This window comes from Durio zibethinus, chromosome 1 (genome assembly GCF_047325235.1).
Source record: "Durio zibethinus cultivar Kanyao isolate XHJ-2024 chromosome 1, ASM4732523v1, whole genome shotgun sequence".
NCBI lineage: Eukaryota > Viridiplantae > Streptophyta > Magnoliopsida > Malvales > Malvaceae > Durio > Durio zibethinus.
Genome location: NC_143162.1, coordinates 35,237,941 through 35,260,574, shown reverse-complemented (window position 1 = coordinate 35,260,574; position 22,634 = coordinate 35,237,941). Strand labels below are relative to the sequence as shown.

Genomic DNA, 22,634 nt, shown 5'->3' with positions numbered 1-22,634 from the left:
TCTTTATAATAAGAGGAGCATTAAAATTAATACGAGAGCAGAGTTCACATTGCTATCAATACAAACTGACAAAGGACAAGTTTACAATGAGAAAGGCGACATTTATCACAAACTTTAAAACGTAATTTATTATAAAATAATATTAGCATATAATAATTACAAAAGAATAAACATGAAATCATCCAGCTAAAAACCTGGTTCTGAAGCCTGGTTAACGTGGTAAGATCAGGTTGATACTGCACCTAAAAACCTAGAAAGTCCAATTATCCAGATGTTCTGTAAGATTCTCCACCATTAAGCTAAATATACAGTCCTAGACATCTCAAATTCCATTATCTGTAATCGGATACCTAATGGAAAACATGAACACCACACCATAATATAAAGGTGCATCATAATCACTCAGCAGCAGCCTCGGAGCCAGTTTTTTCATACAAGCGATAAATAAGTGTAGACTTAGACATTTGGGGCTCTCTTTCCAGGACTGCAATCACATCCTTAACTGAAATAGTACGAGCCACTCTAGCATGGGGCGTGACACCTTGGTTCCGGCCAAATTTTCTACTAGCCCCTGTTGAAAGAAAGTAGAGTGAAAAACAAAGCAAATAGAGTGGAACAGACAGGAATCGTCCTTCCCTGGATGCAAGGTAAGGAGAATTTTAGGGAGAGGAGTCCAGATAACAATTTGGTAACATAAGAAAATCTGCAGAAAGTAAAAGTTGTTTAATGATACAGTTGGAACAGGTGGTGCAGGAATGATTATTTTCAAAAAAGAGACAAACTCTGAACTCTTACGACCAAAGTATGATAGTCATAATATAGGATTATTTGGGTTGTATCAATGCATTAATACCTTACACATCAGAAATATAACTAGATGTCGGAGCAACTTCATACAAGTACATTTGCTTTACACATAATTAATTTGTTCAAATCAACAATCAAATTTCCTAATTATTTCGTATACCTTATTACATGCAAGTGCATATTACTATCAGGTTTTCTACATGCATTGTTTTCATAGTTCCATACTTGAATCAGTTTCGTGTAAAGCAGATAACCTGGTAACTACCAATTTATATGATTAAACATAATAGGAACCAATTCTAAATTGCTCTGTCATACACCAGCATTCATAACAGTGCCATCTAATGCAAAGGTATCCATGATAAACCTTACAACATATTAAGCAGATGCATCCAAATTAAAATTAAGAAGAGATCTAGCCATGAACCAAGCTTACCAGATGCAAAAGGACTGAGCGGGCCCCTCTTTTCTGATTCTTGATTGTCCTTTGCATTTTTTCCAGATGCAGATAGAGGCCTGCGGTTTACATCTTTACCTGCAGGAGAACCAGATGCTGCATCCATTCCCCCCTCGCGTTTCTGGCGGGCTTGCTCAGCCATAAGTTGCCATTTTGACAGCATGTCATCCCCTCCAACAGCAGCCCGTGCAGCAACATTTGCAGCAGTGGTCCTCATCTTATCATCCTCCTCCTTGTTTACCTGGACATTACCAGAGAGTTACTCCCTTTATTTGGATAATTAAGGAACATAAAATGCTTGGAAAAATTACTCTTTGATAATACCTTTACTACTTTTACTCGACTGTCATCTTTCTCCTTATCACCTTCAACTACAGTCTCAGCCTCAGGCTGCATCCACAAATATTTAACATATACAATGTTAAGCAAAAAATGATATAGCATGCCATAATCTTTAGTCTGTCGGTGCATTCATGTGCATTATTAATTCCTCCCTACATTTTTTAGTGCATTATAGATAATCATATCACAAAATAGAAACAGCACCCACTTCATTAAGTTTCCGCAGCTTCTCTGCCTCGGCCTGCTTTTTCTCCCATTCTTCCCTAGCATTCCGGTTGATCATCATAATTTGCTGCCGAACATCTGAGGTGACAAGTGTCCGGTGCCTAGGCTTCTCAACATCAACCCGCTGCAAGAGATTCATTCCAAATTAGAAAGATATAAAGAAAATTCATGTTAACTAAGAGGAATTGAGGCTGACCTGTTTTGACAGTCTGATTAAATTGCATAGGAGCCCACGCATTCTTTCCTCCACACACTAGAGATTCAGATACATGAGGACATATATAAACCCATTATAAAGAAAAGGGCCAAGATGCTAGCATCTTACCAGGGACAAGCATCGTTCAACATCATTGCTTATATTCTTCAAGCCAGTTTTGGCCACTGCATGAAGACACAGAAAAACAGACATCAATTTGTGAGAAAGAGATGGCTTATGAAGAAGAGCAGAATGTAAATGTATGAAATTAAAGAACTTTAGACTAGGGAGGTATGAGGAAATAAGGAATATTAACTAATTTCAGCCAGTTTCTTCTGCAAAGGGGTTTTCTGCAAAATAAGTCTTTCTTCTTCCTCTTGGACAACCCTTCTGGATGCTTCTGAAACTCGACTCTCATCCTTGGGGCCAGAAAATAGTTGCTCCTCCTCTTCCTATTTGATAACAGAATGTCAAAAGGATGTGACTTCTATTTTTAGGGCTTATATTCTTTTAAATAACTACTTAATAACTAAATTTAGGCAGAGATGACCATAAAGTATCATACCCTGAGATTGACTCCGCTGACAGCAGTGACATCATTCAGTTGTTCAATGCTCTGATCTGAAAAGGCTCCAGACACTTTTTGCTTCTTACTGTGGAAATCCCATTCAGTATGGGTGAAAAACAATGTAATAAAAGGAATCAAATGATTGTTGATTGTTCCTTGCTATTCATTCCAGGCTATAAATCAACAGAGAGATTTATTTAACCTTGACAGTGGTGGTGATGAACCAAGAGCTTCAAGCGGTTTCTTCTGACCAACAGAGGGCTTTTTTTGAGGTGTTCTTGCACTGACCCCAGCTGTAGTGGACACAGAAGGATTCCGAGAGCCCAACTGATAAATAAAGAAAGAACGTGGAAATTTGACAAAAGAAAGCAAAAAGTCATAAGCATGCACTTCAATGGGGAAAACACTAAATAATATAAATTTCATTTTTATGAAGAGAATTTCAAAATATGTGAACTAAGGAGAAAGTAAATAAAATTCAAGAGTAACATCATATATAAAATTTAATGTTTCAACCACCTTGTTTGCAGGACAGATTTTAGGAATTTTGCTTACTGTACAATCAGAACAACTAAAATGCTTAATCTAACAAGTTAGCAAGACAGCACATGATTCATTAACATAGCTCAAGGCCCTAGAAAGAAAAAAAACCCCAGCAAGACTATCAGAGTATCAGACAAACAATTCAGTCCATGACATCAAATTGGTTATACCTAGCAAGTCCTGTCCATACAAACTTCATAACTGAAAAAAAAGCATCATTCCAAAATGACAAATATTTAATGCATAAATTTTCATGTAGACTTTTAAACAAAGTGGTTCTTCTAATCGTCATTAGCAAAAGCATCCAGAATCATCCATCAAGATATAATAATGAGAAAACATATACTAAGATGAGATTACCGGGACATTAGTATCCATTTGTGTCGTGATGGAAGGAGAAACCAAATTAGGAGGTACCATACTAGTAGGAGTTGAGAAGCCAATTCTAGAAGACTGCTTCTCTAAAGACTCATCCTTTGGAGTAGCTGTAACTGCATTTCCCTGTTCAACTAGTGCAGTAGACAATCCCTGTGTTGCAGACACATGAGGTCTGTGCTGTTGCTGAGCACCTTGATCAACAGGTTCCTGTTTCACATAAGTCACTGATGATAAAGGGCCAGGATTCTGCTCCTTACTTGATGAGGCTTGCCAAGGAATTGAACTGCTTGAAAAGTGAGAAAGAGATCCACCCTGCAATCTATTTGGGTCATTAGTAGAGTTTTGCCTCTCAAGCTTAGGCCCACTCATCATGTTTATTGCCTGGGTTGATCCTCCTACAGGATTTGGTCCCATGCCTTGATGATGTGCAAGTTGCCTAATTTGTGAATCATGAGGTTGCGGCTTTAGTGAGGAACCTGAAGTATTAACATTTGGCCCAGAGTATGGGTGATAATTACTACTCCCGTACATGGCAAAAGAAGTTTGTGGGAAATTCAAATGTTGTTGCTGCTGCTTGTTAATTCCTTGTACTGGAATTGAAGTACGATCTCTTTCTTGATTCACAGTGGTTGAACTAGAGGAAGAAATTTGACTTCCTAGCACTCCGAAGCGAGAATCTGATTGGCGATCCATCTCTTGAGATTTTTGAGCCTTGTTTTCAATGGATAAATAACTTGAATTAGTCTGCATGGGGACTGCCGGAGTGGAGGTATGAGATGAATTGGCAGGAGAGTTAGGGCCTTTTTGGTGCAGCTGAGCTAACGAATGTGGACCAGCAAACTGTGTAGCACCACCAACAGATGGCATTCGTGGATTATTCTGCCGTGCTGCAACCTGGGACTGTAATGGGAATTGGTTGGAACTCATCTGAAAGTATGGATCTTTATTTTAGCTTGTTTTCAAAATTAACATGCAATGATTAAATTAACTAAAGCATCAGTTTTTACTTTAATAACACAAGACATTTGTGATCACCTGCACTTGTAACTTGTTAACTGCCAACCTCAACATCTGGTCTCCTACAATATCTCTCATGTGCCTGACAAATCCGTCTTTTGCAATTTCATTTTTCTAACAGTTAAAGACAATAGAAAAAAATCAGAAAAAGATGCAAAGCAAAATCCATTCAGTCTATTGCATCCATTACTCAATAAACAGGATAATTGTAGCAAAAGGGTTGAGATCAGAAATCCACCTTTAGTTTACCATACAGAGTATGAAGCTGCATGGCTCTGTCTTTATCAAGTTGGGGCAGTAAGGCAGGCAACAACACAGCAAATGGAACTTGTTTTCCTCGATTCACAGCATTATTCGGCTGCTCTGTCCCACTGGCCTGTTGATTACTCATCTTCTGTAATTTCACATATTGTGATTCACTGTCTTGACTATTGGTTCTCTCTAGTTCACGAGGCATAGAACTTCTTTCAGTAGTTTGAATCCCAGTAGTCTGAACCCCGTTCCTTTGAGTAACCTGGGCAGAAACTTCTTCAGCTACTCCTTGTTGAAGATCATCTTGGGGTTGTTTTGGTTGTGGTGGTAGATGATTACCTTCTTGCGGAACATCATTTGGCTGTTGTACTTGTTGCTGACTCCCCATAACAACAGCTCCCTGTTGCTTTTGCTCCATTTCAGACGAAGGCTGCTGTTGTTGCTGTGCACTTTGAAGAGCTTGTTGATTTTTAAAGTTGGTGTTCCCATCTTGCCCTGTATTTGGCCATTGTGCAAGTGACTGACTGGAAGCTGGATTGCTTCCTTGAGACAAAACTGCTGTAATTTTTAAAACGAGGACATAACAATCATCCGTGAATTTCCCGGTAGAAGCAATTTATAACAATTGGAACTAACATAAAAGAAAGCTAATGACACTCTTAATTAAGATTTTTACACCTTCAATAGACAAAGTTACTGAATTTCAATTTTTGAAACCAAATCAGGTTTCTTTGTCTTTCAAATTGGAAACCAATTCTCAGCAAAACAAAAATGAAAAGCAAACAATTAAAAAAAATGATACCGGTATTTGAATCAGACGGCTGAGGAGTGGACGCATCGCCTTCAATATCCCGATTCAAGGCGGCCTGGAACGCCTCAACGTCAGCTCCAGAATGCATAGACTCGTCCTGTTACCAATTTTTTTTAACCAAATTGGAAAATAGAATGAATAATGTTAACTTATTACGAATTCCATAGATATTTGCAGAAAGAAGAAAAACCCAAAACAAAGAAATAAAAAAGGAGAAACCTCGTCTTCTTCTAGGAGCTTTACTATGGAAGGGTCCATTACAAGCTTTTCCTGCAACCGGCTGTCGCTGCCTCTGCCTCACCGGCAAGTGAATGGGATTCATTCAACGGCGTTACAAAATATGTACATTAATTGAAATTGAAATTACAAAAAAAAAAAAGGAACGATAATGAGAAGAAAAAATGGAAATTTAAATTGGAAAATTTCAGAAAAAGAGAGAGTAGCTTTTACGGTGGATGGAAAAATGGGCAAAGCGTTTGACAATGTGGTTCCTGGCTTTTTATCGGCCTAGCCTGTGGTTCCTAGTTTTTAATCGGACTAGCCGGGGTTAATAGGCTGATTTTTTGGATCAACAGTTGACCCGGTTAGTAATGGACCAAAGCCCATTATAAATATGGGTTGATGGGCGAATTCTGCCCAGATTACAACACAGGATCAAGCCGTTTCTTCACTTGAAGCGCGCGTTCCAGAAATGGGCAGCAGCGGCAACACTTCAAAAAGCTTGAGCAAACGCTGCCTCCATCGCCTCTCCTCCGATAGCCATTCGCTCCTCCATGGTAAAAGCTTCATCGAATCCAATTCGCTTATGGCAAAAGCTGTCACAACTTGGATTATCTTTGTTGTTGCTGATTTTACATCCGAAGTAAATCCCTAGATTTTCGTTTTTTCTCGAACCAAATTGAGTCATACAAAATTTTGAATTATGCAAATAAGGGTCTGAAATCTTGACATAATTATTTCATGGGCAACATAGCGTAGGGATCTAACCATTTTTATTTCATGGATTCTGTTGAGCTGAACACCTGAGTAATCTTCTTGGATGAAATGGATTCACTTGAACCTTGTTGGCTTTTTTAAGGTCTCTAGTGTTGCACTTGTCAAGCACTGCTTTTTTGGTTACTGGCGTGCTCTATGTGGCTTTGAAACCCTTCATTTGATTACCTTTTCTAATGGAAACTTGCTCTTGTTTAAGACTTTTGTTGGCTACTTCTGAGTCAATCCTCTGAAAATGGAGCATGGCCCGTTTCCTATTTTTGACATATATAACTAAGTTTCAGGTTGTGTTATGTTGGTGTTTGATTACGGCAAAGCATTGGTCTGACTTCTTATTGCGGCGCCAATCTCAGGTGAAAGTGTTGAAGAGTTTGTGCCCAATTTGTGATTTTGTTTCATACAAGTTTGTACCTGTTCATCTCCAGGTATGACGTGGCCTGTCTTTCTCAATCCTCTACTTTATCTCATTATTTTTACCACTCGAACATTTATTTACCCCCGGGTCCCGACGGCTCTACAAAATTAATAATCCCTCCTGCTAAAATGTGCAATCGATTTCGAGCTCGTTTTAAAATTTATTTTTGAGTTTGAATTTAATTTGAGATAAAAATTATATTATTTAAATTTATTTAATTAAATTTAATTAATATATAAAAATAAATTTAATTTTTATATTTGAAGAAAATTTAATTTTAAATTTATGAGATTTTTATTAATTAAAATATATAAAAATTTAATTAAATGTAAAAATATTTAAATTTAATTTGATTATTATTTATTTTAAATTTTATTTTAATTAAATATAAATAATTTATAAATATTAATATATTATTTACACGTTATCAAACCGCAAGACACCCTCACGCGGCTGTACGATACATAGAAACAACTAACCAATTGAAAACCTCCACGTGGGAGAGAGAAAGGCACCACCGCGTCAGGTATTGATACCAGATTTGCCGTCACTATCGACAGAGGCATTGGATCCAAGCACGGGTCCCAACGGCTAGGAAACGGCACGAGGCACCTGGCGAAGACAATGATGCCGTCATCCGCGTACGACGTTGTTTGTTTAAGGATGAAACTATATTATGGGCTTAAGCCCATCTTTTCTGCCCATTGGATTGTAAAGCTTCTTTCCTACTATTGGGTCCTTTAGATGCCCCTTATTCTAAACCGACTTCACAGGCTGGAACTGTTCTTTTGCAGACACCAAAAACCCCATAAACTGCACCGTATTTGCAAAACCTGTAAATATTGTTTTTCTGTCTTAAAGCAGGGTTTAAGGTTTTGAGATCATGATTTTGTGGTTACTCAGCCATTTATCCTACATATATTGATGGAGGTTTTGTCTGAAGAAGGTGTACGGATGTGAAAGCTGTGTTCAGTTTTGTTAGTTAGTAGACAGGTATATATGCAAATATTAAAGTCATTTTCAGACAGACAATTTCCTCATGTTTGAAGTAATTATTTATAACAAAAGAATTGCTGTTGATGTAATAGGCCTTAATTTTCATCTACGCTAATGCTTTGGTAGCATTTAAAGACCAAAACTTGAAGACCCTCTTCTAATCCTAACTTTCCAGGAATCTCATTTTGCCAACCAAGTACTCTTTGAATTTGAGACCATACTCTCTTCCACTAATGCAATTTTGAATCATATTTCGGTGTTACTTCAATAATTGCTAGGTTGCTAGTTGGTGGCATCCACAATGAACTTTTACTCTGGCTGCTGCTTGATTCTCCTGTGTATAAAAAGTGTCATAACGATTTTGAGATCGTTATACGTAAAATATTTTAAAATCGAAAAAAATAAACCGATGTCTACACCAAGCTGGCAGCATAGGCTATGATCAGCATGAAGAGAAATAATAACTCGAGAATTTATTATATCAAAGAAGCCAAGTCGCCAAGATCATCACTTTCCACGTTCATCATCTCCAATGTTCCACAGCCTCCGATATCAAATGCAGCAAACGAGATTCAAAATTGTGAATCTGTGTCTGAGAGAAGGCAAGCAAACTGTGGGGTGTAACAGTAAAAAACAAAGTGCATGACAGTTGGCAGAAAACAAATGGTAAAGGGGTTCCACAGTCACAAACGTACCCAGCAGCTCGCATTCCAGCACACATCTTTTTTTTTTTTTTGGCCGTATTAAAGTCTGTTCATTCATTCCTCACCGCAACACTGTTCCATCCCCTGAAAAGACAATGGCAATTACTCCCTTCTCTGTATCCCTAGAGCCATGATAGATCAGACAATGAAAATCACATGCTTTCTTTCATCATTCACTTACCCTCCATTAAAGTCATAGATTATTGAGATCTTTTTTTTATATCTACATGTTCAAAGGTATGGCATGAGCCGTTCTTAGGCACTGGACAGTGGTCATTCCTACTTCATCCCCTTATCTCCACGGATTTTCTGGTCCGCTTTGAAGCTTTTCATATCTGGGGTGACGAAAACTGGGACTCCGAGTTCTTTTTATTTTTTCTTAATATATTTTGGTTGGAAGAAAATGTTCATAGGCTGAGTTGCCGCATATAAGGGGTTTCTGGAGGTATTTTCAAGGGTGCAATTGCAAAGGACAAATACAATCTTTCGTTTAGAGGGCAAATTGCCATCTGGCAATAACATTGACATTATGAAGGTTCCTGTGGTTTGGGTTATCTTTTTTGTGGTAGGGACAGCTTTGCTTGTCTTAAACATTCTCCGCCAGCTCCTCCATTACTGGTAAATGTTTTAAGTTGTTATTTTCTTTCACTTCGATCAATAGGTCTACATAATTCATTTGTCCTTTAAGAGAAAATTCCTAGGTTTGTTTTCATAACTAAATTGCTTTTATACCATGTTTCGGATCGTGCGATCCAGTTCACAATTTGTAGGGGAGGTAACCAACTAGGTAACTCTGGTTCTAGCTAAGCAATTGTTTTTGAACCATCGGATATAACTGCACATGGCTTGTTGCTGTGCACAGAAAATGACCTCACGATTTCCTATTCCTTGTTATATTGTTGTATGTCAATAATTTAGGTCAATAACTAAATTGCTTTTATACCATGTTTCGGATCGTGCGATCCAGTTCACAATTTGTAGGGGAGGTAACCAACTAGGTAACTCTGGTTCTAGCTAAGCAATTGTTTTTGAACCATCGGATATACACATGGCTTGTTGCTGTGCACAGAAAATGACCTCACGATTTCCTATTCCTTGTTATATTGTTGTATGTCAATAATTTAGGTCAACTGTCTTAAATCTTTATTTTCAACCTATATTTACCTCCCACTCTTGCCAATTTTTATGATAATTAGTTGTTTCAATTAATTTGCCTAGAGATATTTTGCTTTCTGTCTCATTCTTTATTGGGTTGTTAGCTTGTTGGTTATGGGGGCAATTATTCTCTATTTCCATCGTATTTGTAACTCTTTGATCAATTTGTCGGCTTTGGTTGGTCCATTTTAGATCATGCCAGTAATCCTATAGCCTAAATTGCAGCTTGGCTGTCAAGGCAATTCATGATATGCTAGCAATGATTCTTCATTGACTGATTAATATGTCCTCTTCTTTGCTTAGATAATGATCAAATATTCTTGCTAAAGTTAATGCAGTGTTGGTAAATCTAGTAAAATAGCTGCAACCGGATATATATAATTGTAGGAATCAGTGAGTCTTGTATGCTAATAGCGTCCAGTTTCTTTAATGTCATTCCAGGTATGGAGTTTTCCCAACATGGTGATGGTAGGAGTATAACAGGAATAAGTAGGAAGCTGAAGGTACATTCACTACAAGGCCAAAATGAACCTTTTTTTTATTGCATTTTGAGACATTTTCTCTTCTGAAATTGCAGCTGAATGGCTACAATCCAACCAACGAAAAGAAGAGCAATGTGGATCTGGAAGATTACCATCCCAATAATCCAGTTCCAAGCTCAAAGGCATCTATAAAACATGGTCCTATTGAGCATGGTAGTCCTCTTATTCCATACATACCAAAACCTCCACCTCCGGGTCATCCAAAGAGTGGTGGTTCCACTTAGCCATCTAAAAGTCATTTCTATCATCTGAAGAATCCTAATCATCTTATACTTGAACCAGCTTGTTTTCTGTATCCTATCCAGACAATAACTTCAACTTGCCTATCTATGCAGCTTTATGTTGTATGTGTTTGGCACAAAATAAACGATTAATAGGTTTTGTATTTTGGTGCTTGGTCAAAGAAACTTGATGAAATCTGATCTCTCAAAATATGAGCTGTAATTTTCCTACTTATTGAACATCAATAACCGTAGTTGATCATCTTGTATTGACATCTGTGCTACTTGTCTGCCTCATCCATCGATCTGGCTTGAGGTGTTCTCCACTTGCTCACTTGCTCACTTGCTATCAATGGGATGGAGATTGCATTTGCTCTAACGAGACTCTTCTGTCAGCATAGTTTTGAAAATGAAATATTTGTCTCCTTGCTGGAACAAAAACCCATTATGATGAATGCACCTCTGTCCTGATTTCTTCTCTCAATTAAAAGCCCCCCAAACCTATTCCTTGTACGTTTTGCCTGGTTTCTTAAATTATGGAGTAGTAAATTATCAAGTTTACCAGACCGTGCCAATTTGTACTTCAAGTAATCTTTTACCTGTATAATTTATCATTCTCGTTTACTTTCAGTGTCCCTGAAACTCTTTCAGGAGAAAATCTACTCATTTGCGTCATAAATTATGTATATGCATCTATCTTTAGTTCATATTCTGAATTATTTCCATTGAACAAAAGCTACTTTCATGATATGCAGTAACAAATATTCAATGCAATCATTGCATAAAATCATGAACCCATGTTAGTACTTAGTTCCACTACCTGATCACTTGATGTCACTTTTCTTTTTTCCTTCCTTTATTATGCAGAGCTTTCTTTTGGTTTTACAACGGTACTATTTTTTTTTCTACCTGTGGTCTGGTTTGCTATTCATACCGATTCCAGGCTCTTGAATAATGGACAAGGTAAAAAAAAAATGATAACTAGTTCATTAGGTAGAATCTTTTGGTAAGTTTACATAGAACATGGAATTTCAGCTTGGCTTAAATCTACCTGTCTACCATATAGAGTTGCAAGGCCTGTATTGATGACTAAAAATTTACGGTACTGTTAATCGTGAAAATTTACCAAAATATGTTTCAATTTTATTGTCTGGATTTACTCTTTTGAGTCCTAGTTTCACTGCCTATGAGTTTCGCCAAGAGCCTAGTTCAACTACTGAAGTTTACCGAGCTAGTTAACATTTTTTTTTTTTGCTTTGCATATACTGTTAGTTAATGCTTTAGCAAGCTTCCTCCATTTCACTCTAGCAATCATTGAGAAACACTTGAAATCCTATGCTCCACAAACTCTTTAAATATTTCACCTACTACAATGCTCTTTAGATGTGGAAGGCTAAGGCTACCTGACTTTTTATGGGGCAACATTTTGACTAACGGTACGTTGAATTGCTTCCAACTTGCCTGAGTGTTACTGGAGTTGAGCTACCAGGCAACTATCACAAAGCTAGCAACAAACATGGATGGAAAACAATCATGCTGTCACACTTGGTGGGCCTGCTTAGCCAAAAGACTAAAGCTAACCAGGAATAGTGGTTTCGGTTAGAAGACGACCAAACCACAACTAAAACTCAGAAAGCCAACAAAAGTGGAATTGTTTATATCACCAACCCCATTGACTGTAAAACAGAAAAATAATCACTTCTATCCCTTCTTCTGTAAGTTAATTTCATTACCATTTTTATTGGTTTTCCTTGATATCATCCAATCCTTCATCACCAAAGTGAAACACTATGACCCAAATTAAATCAATATCTCACCAAGCGAAAACTTCCTAACCTAAGTGCCGACTTCTTTTCATTCAGTCCTTTCCTATATAGCTAGCTATCACATTACATTTTTTCTGGGCTTATGGCTTATGCAAAGTGGAAAGTAGATATCATAATCACCAAAGCAATGGGACCATAGAAGAATCATTTATCCTGGCATGGCTTCAGCTACCATATGCTCGAGTTTAAAAACATTACTTAATAAGGATTAGTAACTTTAACTTCAATTATTAAATGAAGTGATGCTCAAGGCAGGACGTTTTCGATCTCCTACTGATCATCATTTGTTAATAAAGTTTCGATTTTAACTGACATTTCTAGCGCCTGTAGTTATTTGGCAGATGTCGGTTGTGACCAAATTAAGAGATTAAACTTTATCCATCTGCTGTCTTAGAGGAAAATGATAAGAGGAAAACAAATACGTTTCAGAATAATCTTTAAAACCAAACAACCTTGATTTGGTAAAATATAACTATGTTTAACTGATGTTTTAGTAAATGTTCGTTTTGGAGAACTGTAAATCTCTCGTTTGTTGGATTGTCCATTACAAGTTTACAACTGCTAAATCATGCAGAGAAAAACACTGGAGTTAACTTTAAGCCTATTGTTTCAATTCAACAGGAATCCTACCAATCATAGCAGGTCTTGTTTTTTATGTGTCCAAAAAGAAATTTTAATTTCTTCAGTGGGGAACATTTTTTTTTTTCTGCTTCTGCTACAAGCAACAGTTTCATTAAGCAAAGTTAAAAGATATGATAACAGCAGATATAGACAAACTACTCTGGTTTGTATGAAATCGATTTTCATTTTGATAGTCTGATTACAACTGACCCACTTCTTATTCTAAACAGGAAACTGGAAAAACTCTGATAATTTTTTCATCGCCCAAACGACAGGCCTACCATTGTACCACAAAAGCTTCAAATCAAACCCTTAACCCTGGATGCCTGAGAAATTGTGGGACAGATGGGGGGGTAGAGTGGCAAGAACCGATATTATTATAAAGCAGTGAGGAAGGTAGGGGAGAGGACGATTACATGAACTGTTGGACAATGCAGTCAGTATGGGACGGAGCAATGGAGCAACCTAGAAAGAGATACATGCTTTTAGCTAATGATAAACTATGATGTGTTTGCTCTCTTTATGTTGGGAAGTGGGGGCTTTTTTAGCCTCTCTTCTTTCATTAGTAACAACCAATAGAATAGTAATCTCTGGTCTGGGTACAAGTATATGCAAATGATAAAAAATTTTAACAAAACGTAAGCAAATTAAAGTAATAGTACATTAAGGATTAAAACAAAATGTTCATGGAATAAACATGCTTTCATAGATTGAAATAAGAATTGGAATAGTGGAATAGTTCATTCATTGTTGACAGTAACATTACAAAAAGAGAGAGCTTTAGGAAATTGAGTGCCAGCGAAGGAAACTTGCTTTTTCTTTGAGGCAGGGGTGGTCCTTGGATGGAATTGAACTGGAGGGCATGGAAGCATGTGTTGGTGTCTCAAAAATGTGATTCTGATTTGGAATTTTGGGAGTTTTGGCTCTCTTTTCCATTTATGAAGTTCATCGAATCAAATTTGCTTTCCATGACATATTCTTTGAGTGATACATATAACAAAAACTTCAGGACCACAAAGGCCTGGGTTCATATAGCTTAAATACGTTATGGACTTGATTTAACGTAACTTTGTTGGATATGTTTTCCAGGCTAGAAGTGGAAAACATGAGCCACGAAAGAAACCAATCTCCTATGTATTAATTAGACGGACAAAGACAACGATTGGCAACAGATGCATGCGTACACACATCCGGATAAGCAGAACTAATGAATTCAAGTGTAATATTTCAATATAGAAAACTTATTAAAACTTGTTTTATGATTTGCTGTGATTTCTAGGTTCAACATTTTAAGCAACAAAATGTGTTAACAAGAGTTAATATTCATTATTTGACTCTTTTAGATCTAACATTGTAATCAATGAAAATTTTTTTGAGCCAAGGCCAAGCCAATAGCATGGAAATTGGGCGCAAAGGGTGTGGTTTAGGGGTAGATTAAAAATAGAAAATAGCTTTGTCAACCACCTGTTTCCCACTTGTTTACGCAGCTGCAAGTTGGTGAAAGTACTAGGCATTTCATTTCATGTGGAGAATTCATATTAAGACTAAGATAATAAAAAGCAAAAAGGTGGCTTAATGTAAAAGCGTGGGAAGGAAAAGCATTGTCTACTTTTGTATTATCGGCTTAATGGTTCAAAATGATTATTCATCAATGTTAATGTTCATTTATACCTAGGGGACATGTAGTACAAAGATCAGAACATAATTAAGGTAATACATAAAACATTTATAGGTGGGTGAAAGAAGTTGGTTTTTGACATAGATTGCTCATCTAACTCTAAAGATAGAATGTGGATCTCAAAGAGTTTCATTGGCTGCATTCCATATAGCACAAGGAAAAAAAAAAAAAAAAAAAAAGAATCATAGTGTTCGAATCCAAACCATCTCATAGTGACGGAATGAATATAAGATATTGAAGATTTTAATTAAAGATTTATTTAGATGAACAATAATATTAATTTCAATAAAATTAAAAATAATGATAAAAATTATTATAATTGTGATTTGAAAAAAAAAATTATACTGAATTTTGAAGTTATAATGAAAATTTTGGCCTTTTTTTTTTTTATCAAATGTACCTCAATGAAATTTTATTTAATATTTTATTAAAAACTTTTAAAACTTAAATGCATTTCATTGTGCAGTTGCTTTCAAATCCAACCTAAGACAGATTTAGGAATGAGATCAAAGTTGATTGGAGTTAGAACAAGTCAAAGGTTGACGATGAATGTCACTTTTCTCCTTAAGGTCTTGTAGATTGAGTTCGTTAGGCTTTTAATCATATGGTCTTGGGCTCCATAGTTATATTGATTGCTGATGCTACTACCCTTTAGCAATTAAGTAAAGAAAACTTGACATTTTTTTCGAAAAAAAAATAATTAAGCAAAGTTTAGTATCATTTGCTTTTCGTATATTCATTCTTTCATTTTTATTTTTTTTTGTTATATAAAAAAATAAAATCTTAATACAAATAAAACAAAAAATTCTAATTTAAAACCAAATTTTTTTATATCCCCACGAACACTTTTAATCACTTAACTAAAAGGTTCAAGGACACTTCTATTTCTCTTTCACTTCTTTTTTATTTTTTTTCTTTATGAAGCATCTTTGAATATTCTTTTAAAAAACTTGGATAGGAAATTTAAAAGCCTATTTTTTTCAATTCTCTCCTAAAAGAATTTAAATTCTGCGTCACGCATAAGCGTAACGTTTTTCTCAGGATTTTACATTCCTCTCCTCACGATTCCCCCTCGTTTATTCCCTGTCCCTACTCCACGTGTAATTCTTTTCCAATATTATTCTCACACAAACACGTTGCTGCTCCACCAAGCGAGTCCCAATCCCTATAAGACCCTGCGAGTGAGTACAATCCTCCCTCTTCAAATTCGAAAAACAATTAAAATTACTAACTAATACAAAAAAATTTTTATTCTTTTTTTCCTATCCCTGATCACAAAAATGCTCGCAAATCTCGCTAAACATCCACGTCACTGCTAACTCTCTTCTCTGCTTCACGCTTTTCTTCTCACGGTCTCGTCGGCAATGGTCGTTTAATTTTTCTTCTCTCCGAAAATTCCAACTACAAGCTTAAAAAATGAAAAATCTGTTAATTTCTGGATTTTTTTAATTAACTCTAAACTCTGATTTCTTCTTTTTTAAGTTTTTTTGGGAAGTGAAATTTTGGGAGGGGTTAATACTTCATAATAGAAACGGTTAGTGTTTGGGAAGGAAGTGAGATTAAAGGATCAGTTAGGAATTGAATTTTGTGACTGCACGCAAATGGTAGCTGCAGTGTCCGCAACGGCAAACCCCAAACAACACGGAGGAGGGCAACAGCTACACCAACACCCGTCACGCCCTCCGTTATTGCCTTCCGAACCCGACAATGGCATCGCTCTGCGCCGTCAAAAATTTTGTGATGTCAATTCTCGTTATTTGTGCACGGCATCATCCTCCTCTAATTCTTCCACGTCATCGACTTCTTCTTTCGTTGCTTCGGCCAAACGGTGTCTGTCGCCGTTGGTTTCGAGGACTTCTTCTCATTCGAAGGCCATTACCACTCCAACGCACGCGACTCCATCGGCTATCAAGCGGTCGCAATCAGTGGAACGGAGATATGCGGTGACGCCGCGGCCTAATAATTCTATGGAATCGAGAACCTGTAACGGTTACAACAACAGTGAATTATCCACTGTTCAGAAGTCGCCCTTCACTTCGACGAGAAGCTTATCGGTTTCGTTTCAGGGAGAGTCGTTTTCCTATCAGTTTAGCAAAGCTAAATCAGCTCAATCTCCAACCTCGGCAAGGAAAGGAACGCCGGAGAGGCGGAAGCCAACTGTGGCAACGACGACTCCGGGGAGAGGAACAGATCAAACAGAGAATTCAAAGACGGAGCGGTGGCCGGCGAGGTTAAGGCAACCGAATTCAAAGAGTAGAAGCATGGATTGCACCGACGAGAGGAAGAGATTAAACGGATCTGTTAACGGCAATGTAGTTAGGGCGCTAAAAAATTCAATGAATGATAATGGAGATTTAACGGCCGTTATAGCCGTTGGTTCTGAGGCTCAATGTGATCCCGTGGCTTCTGATACTGAAAGTCTTTCTTCTGGTAGTACTAGCTCTTGTAACGGTAACGGCGACGTTAGACGTGGGCCTCAGGGGATAATGGTTCCGGCCCCGTTTTGGCAAGAGACTAACAGTCGGTTACGCCGGTCCGATTCTGGCTCGTCGGTTTGCAAGAAAAATACAGCGCACTCTAAGCGAGTTGCACCAGACAAGTTCGGAATTGTTTGTCCTCTGTCGTCTCCATTAGGTGTAGTGAACAGCCGAGGACAGTTATCGCCAATTCGTGGGCCAGTTCGGCCTGCATCGCCGAGTAAGCTTGGGGCCTCCTCAACTTCGTCCCCTTTGAGGGGAATGAGTCCCTCTAGAGTGAGGAATGGATTGGGTAGTAATTTGGTTAATACACCGTCGATTTTGAGCTCTACTGGTGATGTTATTAAGATGGGTAAGATTGGGGAGAATAAGGTTTCCGATGCTTATTTGTTGAGACTACTTCATAACCGGTTGTTGCAGTGGCGTTTTGTTAATGCTAGGGCAGATGCTGCTCTATCTTCCCAAAGGTCTAATGCAGAGGTATGCCTTAAAGAATTGATTTTGAATTTCTCTCTTGTTGCGTTTGACCATTATATTTGCTTGATGTATGCTACTATGCTGTCCATTTTTTATGCTTCAGTTTTGCATGCTTTACTATTACAACATTGACAGGAATTCACCTTTAATTTAATTTGGCAGTACAACTCGCAGCATTAAATGTTGCGTACCACCACCTGTAAAGTATTATGGCTAAGTTTTACCTTTGTAATGGGATGCTGAGTTACATATCATGAATTTATGTTATGTTTAATTTGTGCGAATGAAGCCTGCCTGCATGAAAGGAGACCGCATGCCTGCTTTGCATGTCAAGCTTTCACACTAAACGTAGAGGCCGTGTGAGAGATGTGAGTTCAGTAGATTTTGATTTCAAATTAAGATTGAGCTGAATGTATAAGAAGAGGCTGGCTCATTAGTGGCTGATCTTCTTGCTTTAAGGAATGAGTCAAATAGGGAATTCAGTATAATGGGAACAATTTGATTGAATTAGAGGCAAGCAGAGACTGCAGATTATGCGTGCCTTAGAAACAGCTATTGTTGATGATCCATTGATGTCTGAGAAAGGAGAAACAGGGGAAATAAGAGTTGCTTCATATTTTTAATGGTTGATGTGATTTATATTCATTTCATTATCTTTTTGCATTTTTGTGTAAGATAATTCATTTTTAACTGTCCTATTGTTTCTCAGGTCACTTACATTTTACATTTTTTATTATCTTCGTTTTAGATTAATTAAATTATGACAAAGAATCCTTTTGTCATCATGTTTTATGTAACAGAAAAGTCTCTATAATGCATGGATAACTACGTCAAAACTGCAAGAATCTGTTAGAGCCAAAAGAACTGAGTTACAGTTGCTGAGGCAAAACTTGAAAATGAACACCATCCTCAAGGGCCAAGTAAGAACCATCTCTCCATTGTGGATTTTTTCTTGGGTTGTTTTGGATGTTTTCTTATCATTTTGTTGATCTTAACTCAATTATCACAAGTTAATCAATTAGATTTCCTGGTCTACCTTTTCAATTAGATTTAAAAGTGTAGATCACTGTCTTGCTGCATCTCTTTGGCTGTCTCTCTTCCTCATTAATTGCTCTTGAAATTGGAACTTGAACAAATATACTATGTGAAGTTGCTGCTTATCTGAAGAAAACTGAAATTTATATTCTTGTCATCTTTAGTTGTCATTTCTTTCAAATATCTTATTTGAATTACATGTTTCAGTTCATGCAATCCAATGCCTTTTCATCTATTGACTACTATTTTTATATTATTTTCAATTGATGAGTGCAGAAGATATTTTTGGATGAATGGGCTGTCCTGGACAATGATTATTGCAGTTCTTTGTCTGGGGCTACTGAAGCTTTGGTGGCTAGCACACTTCGTCTTCCAGTTGTTTGTGGGGCAAGGGTAATTTCCTTTTCCCGACTTTTGTCAATTTCGTTCAAGCTGTGGCATCTCATTTGCCAATGCATCAACCTGTTTTGGTCTTAAAAGAAACATCTTCCTTGGCTCTTCATTTGTACAGGCTGATGTCCCAAAATTGAAGGGTGCTATTTGTTCAGTGGTTGATGTTATGCAGGCAATGGCATCCTCTATATGCTCATTATTATCAAAGGTAATTCTTTCTTTGTTTTTTCTCCAGCCTTAGCCCCTCCCCTTCCCCCCCAATTTTCATGTTCACTGCATTTTCGTTTTTCTGTGTGAACTTTATATTTGCCTTTGTCCCTTCATTTGCAAACTTTTCTTTTCCTAAGAACTAGTTTTAGAGAAGCTGCTACTAGAAAAAAATAATGTAATAGTAAAATATTGCTCCCTGTCTGAGGCTAAGTACTCTTTTATTTACTAATTAGTTTCTTTGTTGGGTACCATGCCCTGTATTTAAAATGGTTTGACCATGTAAAGAGATTTTCCTGCATTTAATGATAAATATCTTTTGAAGATTAGCTATGATAGAAAAAAGTATGGTGATTTCATGACTCTCCATTTGTATAAAAGACCTAGGTTTAAGTCTTGTGGCCTTAGTGTGGTTCCTGATCTTTTTGAATGATGAGTTTATATTATACTATGGTGGGCTGGCATGTTTTTGATTTTGTTAGCCCCAGTGAAATGAAAATAACCATCCCTACTACAGTTAACATCACTGGGTTATCAGTCGCTCCTGCTAGTTTTTTACATGTATTTGTAACTATGATAGAGCCTTCATCAACAAATAAGCCAACACTTTTTTTTCTTTTTGGTTACCCTGTTTGTAGTCTACGTAGAATATTTTCTTACTTGACTAAAAAAACAGCAATTGATTTGTACAGTTAGAAATGCATGTAACACATGTCAACAAGTTATGATCTTCATCACGTGACATGTGCCATAATGTCAAAGGTTGACCTCTGGTTTAAGCTTAAGCCTTAGAGCTTGTTGTCTGACACATGATCTTTTTAGTTAACTGGATTGTCATAAGTTAAGACAGTCGCTTCTGTAAAATTCTTTATGATCACTAAAGGGTGAAGTTCTGAAATTATTGCAGTATCTACAGCTGCTGATGAGATTGATTTTGATGTTAGTTTTAGTGGCTTGTTTGTGCAATCAGTTTCCATTTGAATTTTGGATGACAATGATAGACTATAACTCGCTGGCTTTAATGACAATGGATCTTACCTGTGAAATTGTTTTTATCCACTATAAGAGCAGATTTTTTCAATTTTGGTGTCTGTTCTTTTATGCTTTTATCTTCTTCTTTTTTTTATTCTTTTTCTGGTTGATAGGTTGCAAAAGTTAACTCTTTGGTGGCTGAACTTGGAAATTTAAGTGCAAATGAATTTGCTTTACTCAATCAGTGCGAAGAACTTCTGTCAACAATTGCAGCCATGCAGGTAAATATCTTATTTGTTTTGTTTTATTATAGGAATTGCCATATATAACTGGTTTTTAACCTAACTGTTCTCTAATGAACCAGGTGAAGGAATTTAGCCTGAGAACACACATTTTACAGGCAAATCGTTTGCCTTCTAGCTTGACAACAAAATTGTAAAGCTCATGTGCCTTCCTCTAACACTAACACGACATCAACCCATTATATTTGATCCGAATTTATGGTTCTAAAGGTAATAAGAAAGGTTTCAATGATCGTCTGGTTTTACAAGCTTGAGAGTGATAATTTGGCCTTTGTTTATTATTATTTTTTTTATACATGAAATTTTGCTTTATGTGCAATTTGATGTGTAGGTTGGGGAAATTATTCTCGTTGTGGTGTTAGATAGCTTTATAGGTAACCTTTTTTTTTCTTATAGGCCAAAGGAAAGTGTGTAAATATGTACGAATGATGTTTCCAATTTTAGTCAATGGTTCTTAAGTTGTCGCTGTTTGCTTTCATATAATGAATGATGTATAATCTTCTGATGCGCATCTTCTTTGTCCTGCAATTTTCTTTATTTGGTTAGAGTGAAAACTACATGTAACTCCAACCTTCTATTCTTTGTTTGGTAGAAAAATGGAAAAATACAATTAAGCAAAATAGAATAATGGAAGGAAATTTCTTTTCTTTTTTTTTTTTTTCCATGTGTGTTGGCAAGAAAAATGAAAAATTAGATGGGAAAAGTTCTTAAATAACAATCATGTTAATTAATCATTGTATCAATTTATAAATGAAGAAATAATTTTTTTTACTTAAGAATAATTATCTACTTTTAGCTTAAAAAGACGAGGATTTCTTTCTCATTTTCTCTTTTCCTTTCCATTCATCTCTTTCCATCGATTTTCATATCAAGTTATCGCTCAGAAGGTAAAAGAAATTTGAAGACGTCGCAATAGGCAAAACATATGGCTAGCTGACAAGGCAAATATAAAATCTAAATCTAAATTATCAAAGGACAAGCGAATTGCTTGATTAATTATTAATTAACCAAAGAAAGAAAAAATAAAAAATAAAGAAAATTTAATTTCTATGTTCTAAAAACTGAGAAGACAACAAAACAGTTTTAGACATTAATTTATACGAATATTATGAATTACTAAATGATAAGATTACAAATCTATTTTAATCTCTATTTCCTTCTAATTTTCTGGCAAAAGAATCCGCTCTTTCGGAGATTTTAGGACACAAAATTTCTTTTTTTTTAATACAATTAAAAGTGTTATGAAACTTTATTTAAACTTAATTTCTTTTTAACAAAATATTCTTCTATGTTGATTTGATGTATTTAAATGTTTTTAAAATATTGATTTAAAAATAAAATTCATATTTTTTAGCTAAATTTTCCCTCAGTTCCTTTTAGTTTCGGACAATTTGAGGGAAATGCTTTATGGTCCTTTTAGTGATGGTTAATTGAGTGGGGCTATCCAATGTCCGAAGAAAACCAATGTGATAAAAGTGAAGACAAACTCACGTGGGATCTACACAGCATATGCAAATAGACGCGGCGAAGCGATGGAATGGAACGAGAAGCTTTGCTTTTTGGTTAATTGGAGACCCCTTTCGGATCACTGAGCTTTTGTGAATAAATAAAAGAAGAGAATGGGTGATGCCATGGAGCCCACTTCCAATGGAGGAGGACTAGGGGTGGTAGAGGGGGCGGGGCAGCCTGACGTGCACGGCACCATTTTTTGCTTTTACAAAATATAAACTCTGGGACCCATCTCCTTTCCTTCTTCTCCCAACCCGCCATTTTTTTTTTCTTCTCTTTCTCTCCTTTATTTAAAGTTCCCTTTCTGTTCCTTCTTCTCTCATTCGTATGCTTTTGCTCATCTTCCATGAGAAATAAGACCACAGAGTCAAGAATCAGCCGACTTCATGTGAGCTTCAGCCCTGCTTTGCTTTTTAACTTAGTATATTTTCTCAATTTTGGTTAAAGATTATAGTAATAAAAAGATTCTATAATTAGTATAAATAAATATTAAAATTCAAATTTAAAAAAGAAAA

The 22,634-nt window shown here is 36.5% G+C and overlaps 2 protein-coding genes and 1 pseudogene across 8 annotated transcripts; 2 read left to right on the top strand and 1 right to left on the bottom strand.

Annotated features, from left to right (window-relative positions):
- Window positions 1–101: 101 nt before the first annotated feature.
- On the bottom strand, window positions 102–6,065 carry LOC111312558 (transcription initiation factor TFIID subunit 4b-like). 6 transcript variants are annotated; one of them, XM_022912936.2, is made up of 15 exons: window positions 5,816–6,065; window positions 5,588–5,693; window positions 5,125–5,343; window positions 4,772–5,047; window positions 4,552–4,647; window positions 3,499–4,443; window positions 2,798–2,922; window positions 2,593–2,680; window positions 2,344–2,479; window positions 2,157–2,212; window positions 2,028–2,084; window positions 1,815–1,955; window positions 1,589–1,654; window positions 1,244–1,505; window positions 102–571 (listed from the first exon to the last, which is right to left on the bottom strand). In XM_022912936.2, exons 2-15 carry the CDS (start codon window positions 5,621–5,623, stop codon window positions 399–401), a joined length of 2,676 nt encoding a protein of 891 aa, XP_022768671.2. In that variant the 5' UTR covers window positions 5,624–5,693; window positions 5,816–6,065; the 3' UTR covers window positions 102–398. The 6 variants fall into 6 exon arrangements, with proteins under 6 accessions (XP_022768671.2, XP_022768673.2, XP_089623176.1 ...); XM_022912938.2 differs by having other exon boundaries at window positions 5,125–5,340; XM_089767050.1 differs by having other exon boundaries at window positions 4,772–5,343.
- A 719-nt stretch (window positions 6,066–6,784) lies between these two features.
- On the top strand, window positions 6,785–11,156 carry LOC149520576 (uncharacterized; annotated as a pseudogene). The gene is made up of 4 exons (XR_016345892.1): window positions 6,785–7,014; window positions 7,565–9,322; window positions 10,301–10,362; window positions 10,437–11,156. The product of XR_016345892.1 is annotated as an uncharacterized LOC149520576 (transcript).
- Window positions 11,157–15,907: 4,751 nt separating this feature from the next.
- On the top strand, window positions 15,908–21,119 carry LOC111312557 (QWRF motif-containing protein 2-like). The gene is made up of 6 exons (XM_022912931.2): window positions 15,908–17,704; window positions 18,502–18,621; window positions 19,013–19,129; window positions 19,248–19,337; window positions 20,482–20,589; window positions 20,673–21,119. The coding sequence occupies exons 1-6, from the start codon at window positions 16,349–16,351 to the stop codon at window positions 20,745–20,747; spliced, it is 1,866 nt and encodes a 621-aa protein (XP_022768666.1). The 5' UTR covers window positions 15,908–16,348; the 3' UTR covers window positions 20,748–21,119.
- The last annotated feature ends 1,515 nt before the right edge of the window (window positions 21,120–22,634 follow it).

What these genes read in the sequence shown, in the direction of transcription:
- LOC111312557 (XM_022912931.2), top strand. Translation starts at nt 16,349, where the DNA reads ATGGTAGCTGCAGTGTCCGCAACGGCAAACCCCAAACAACACGGAGGA. An exon ending in CCCAAAGGTCTAATGCAGAG is followed by an intron (nt 17,705 to 18,501) that starts GTATGCCTTAAA and finishes TTTATGTAACAG; the next exon opens with AAAAGTCTCTATAATGCATG. An exon ending in TATGCTCATTATTATCAAAG is followed by an intron (nt 19,338 to 20,481) that starts GTAATTCTTTCT and finishes TCTGGTTGATAG; the next exon opens with GTTGCAAAAGTTAACTCTTT.
- LOC111312558 (XM_089767050.1), bottom strand. Translation starts at nt 5,854, where the DNA reads ATGGACCCTTCCATAGTAAAGCTCCTAGAAGAAGACGAG. An exon ending in TTGAACGATGCTTGTCCCTG is followed by an intron (nt 2,085 to 2,156) that starts GTAAGATGCTAG and finishes CTGAATCTCTAG; the next exon opens with TGTGTGGAGGAAAGAATGCG. An exon ending in GCTCAGTCCTTTTGCATCTG is followed by an intron (nt 572 to 1,243) that starts GTAAGCTTGGTT and finishes TTCTTTCAACAG; the next exon opens with GGGCTAGTAGAAAATTTGGC.